The following is a 1291-nucleotide window of genomic DNA, read 5'->3' on the forward strand; positions in this document are numbered from 1 at the left end:
TTTGGTAACCTAGGGTTGCCAACTCTGACTGAAGCAATTCCAGGTGTTTTTTTACAGGACGTAATGTCGTCACGAATTGCACTGTTCAACCGGTTCCCTGTATCAGTCTCTGGATTGCTTTCAATAGTCACCGGGAGATGGATGCCAGTTCCCGTACCCCCGGCCAACCCGGGAGCATTGGCTGTGGTCACCCTGGGTTCGCCCACCTCCACCTCCCCCTTTGAGAGACAAGCAAGCGGGACAGGGCAACAGGAAGCCGAGATGGAGCAGGGGGGAGCAGGTAAGGGGCTGGAGCAGGAGCGGAGCAGTGAGCAGGTGGGGCAGCTACACGGGGTGTAGTAGTGGTGGCCGTGCCCAGCTGGCGAGTGGGGGCCCAGTTGTGGTGCAGTGGTGGAGCTGGCTGGGGGTGCTGGGGACGGTGGAAGATGCCTGGGCCTAGCTCCGGGGCTGGGGCAGGAGTGGGTGCCGCGGTCCGGGGCCCGTGGCTGTGACAGCTACCCGCTATCCCCTTCCCCCAGCAGGCCGCGGGGACTGGGCTCACGCCCACTGCCATGGCGACAACGGGGGCACCCGCCCAGCCTGCGCTAGCGGCCTCTCCCTTCCCCGGGCCCTTGGGGCTGCCACGTGCCCAGCCCGCGGATTGGGCAGCGGGGCTGCGACCCCGCCCCTCTTTCCCGGCGCGCGGCCACTCCGCCTGCGCCCTCTCACCCGCCTGCTCGTGACGTCAGCTCCAGCTGGCACTTTCCCTCCAGTGAGGGAGCGCAGCTGCAGACGGCCCCGCCCCCGTCCCGGGCAGCTGTTGCTATTGGTGGGTTGGCGCAGTGCGCCTGTTAAAAGGAGGGGGCGCTCCCGGCCTCGCGCACTGGCTGGCCGCAGGTGAGTGGCGCCGTTAGTCGGGTGGGGGTACGCATGCGCACTGCCCTGCGCGAGCCGAGCCGAGCCGGCGCTGACCCCCGCCGGGTCCCGCAGGCCCCATGGAGCAGAGCGAGCTGCGCGCCCGCCTGGCCTGCGCCGGCCAGAGCCATCTCCTGCGCTTCCTGCCCGAGCTGAGCCGCGCCGAGCAGCGGGCGCTGAGCGAGGAGCTGCGGAGCATGGACTTCGAGGAGCTCGGCCGCTTCTTCCGCAGGGCCATGGAGAGCGGCGGCGGCGGCGCCGGCCAGGACAAGGTGGACGCCCGCATGGAGCCCGTGCCCCGGCAGGTGCTGGGCAGCGCCACCAGGGACCGCGACCAGCTGCACGACTGGGAGCAGCGAGGTACTTGGGGGGGGGGGGGGGGGGGGCCGCCCCCCCC

General features: G+C 70.1%; 1 protein-coding gene across 2 annotated transcripts in view; it reads left to right on the plus strand.

Moving 5' to 3' along the window:
* The first annotated feature begins 958 nt into the window (after positions 1 to 958).
* UAP1 (UDP-N-acetylglucosamine pyrophosphorylase 1) overlaps positions 959 to 1291 on the plus strand; it is a 30951-nt gene continuing 30618 nt past the window's right edge. For both annotated transcript variants that reach the window (XM_006014863.3, XM_006014864.3), the window contains exon 1: positions 959 to 1254. In XM_006014863.3, coding sequence (XP_006014925.1) covers positions 975 to 1254 — 280 coding nt within the window. In that variant the 5' untranslated portion in view covers positions 959 to 974. The remainder of the gene's footprint in view (positions 1255 to 1291) is intronic.

This window comes from Alligator sinensis, unplaced genomic scaffold, assembly GCF_000455745.1.
Source record: "Alligator sinensis unplaced genomic scaffold, ASM45574v1 scaffold647_2, whole genome shotgun sequence".
NCBI classification, from domain to species: Eukaryota; Metazoa; Chordata; order Crocodylia; family Alligatoridae; genus Alligator; species Alligator sinensis.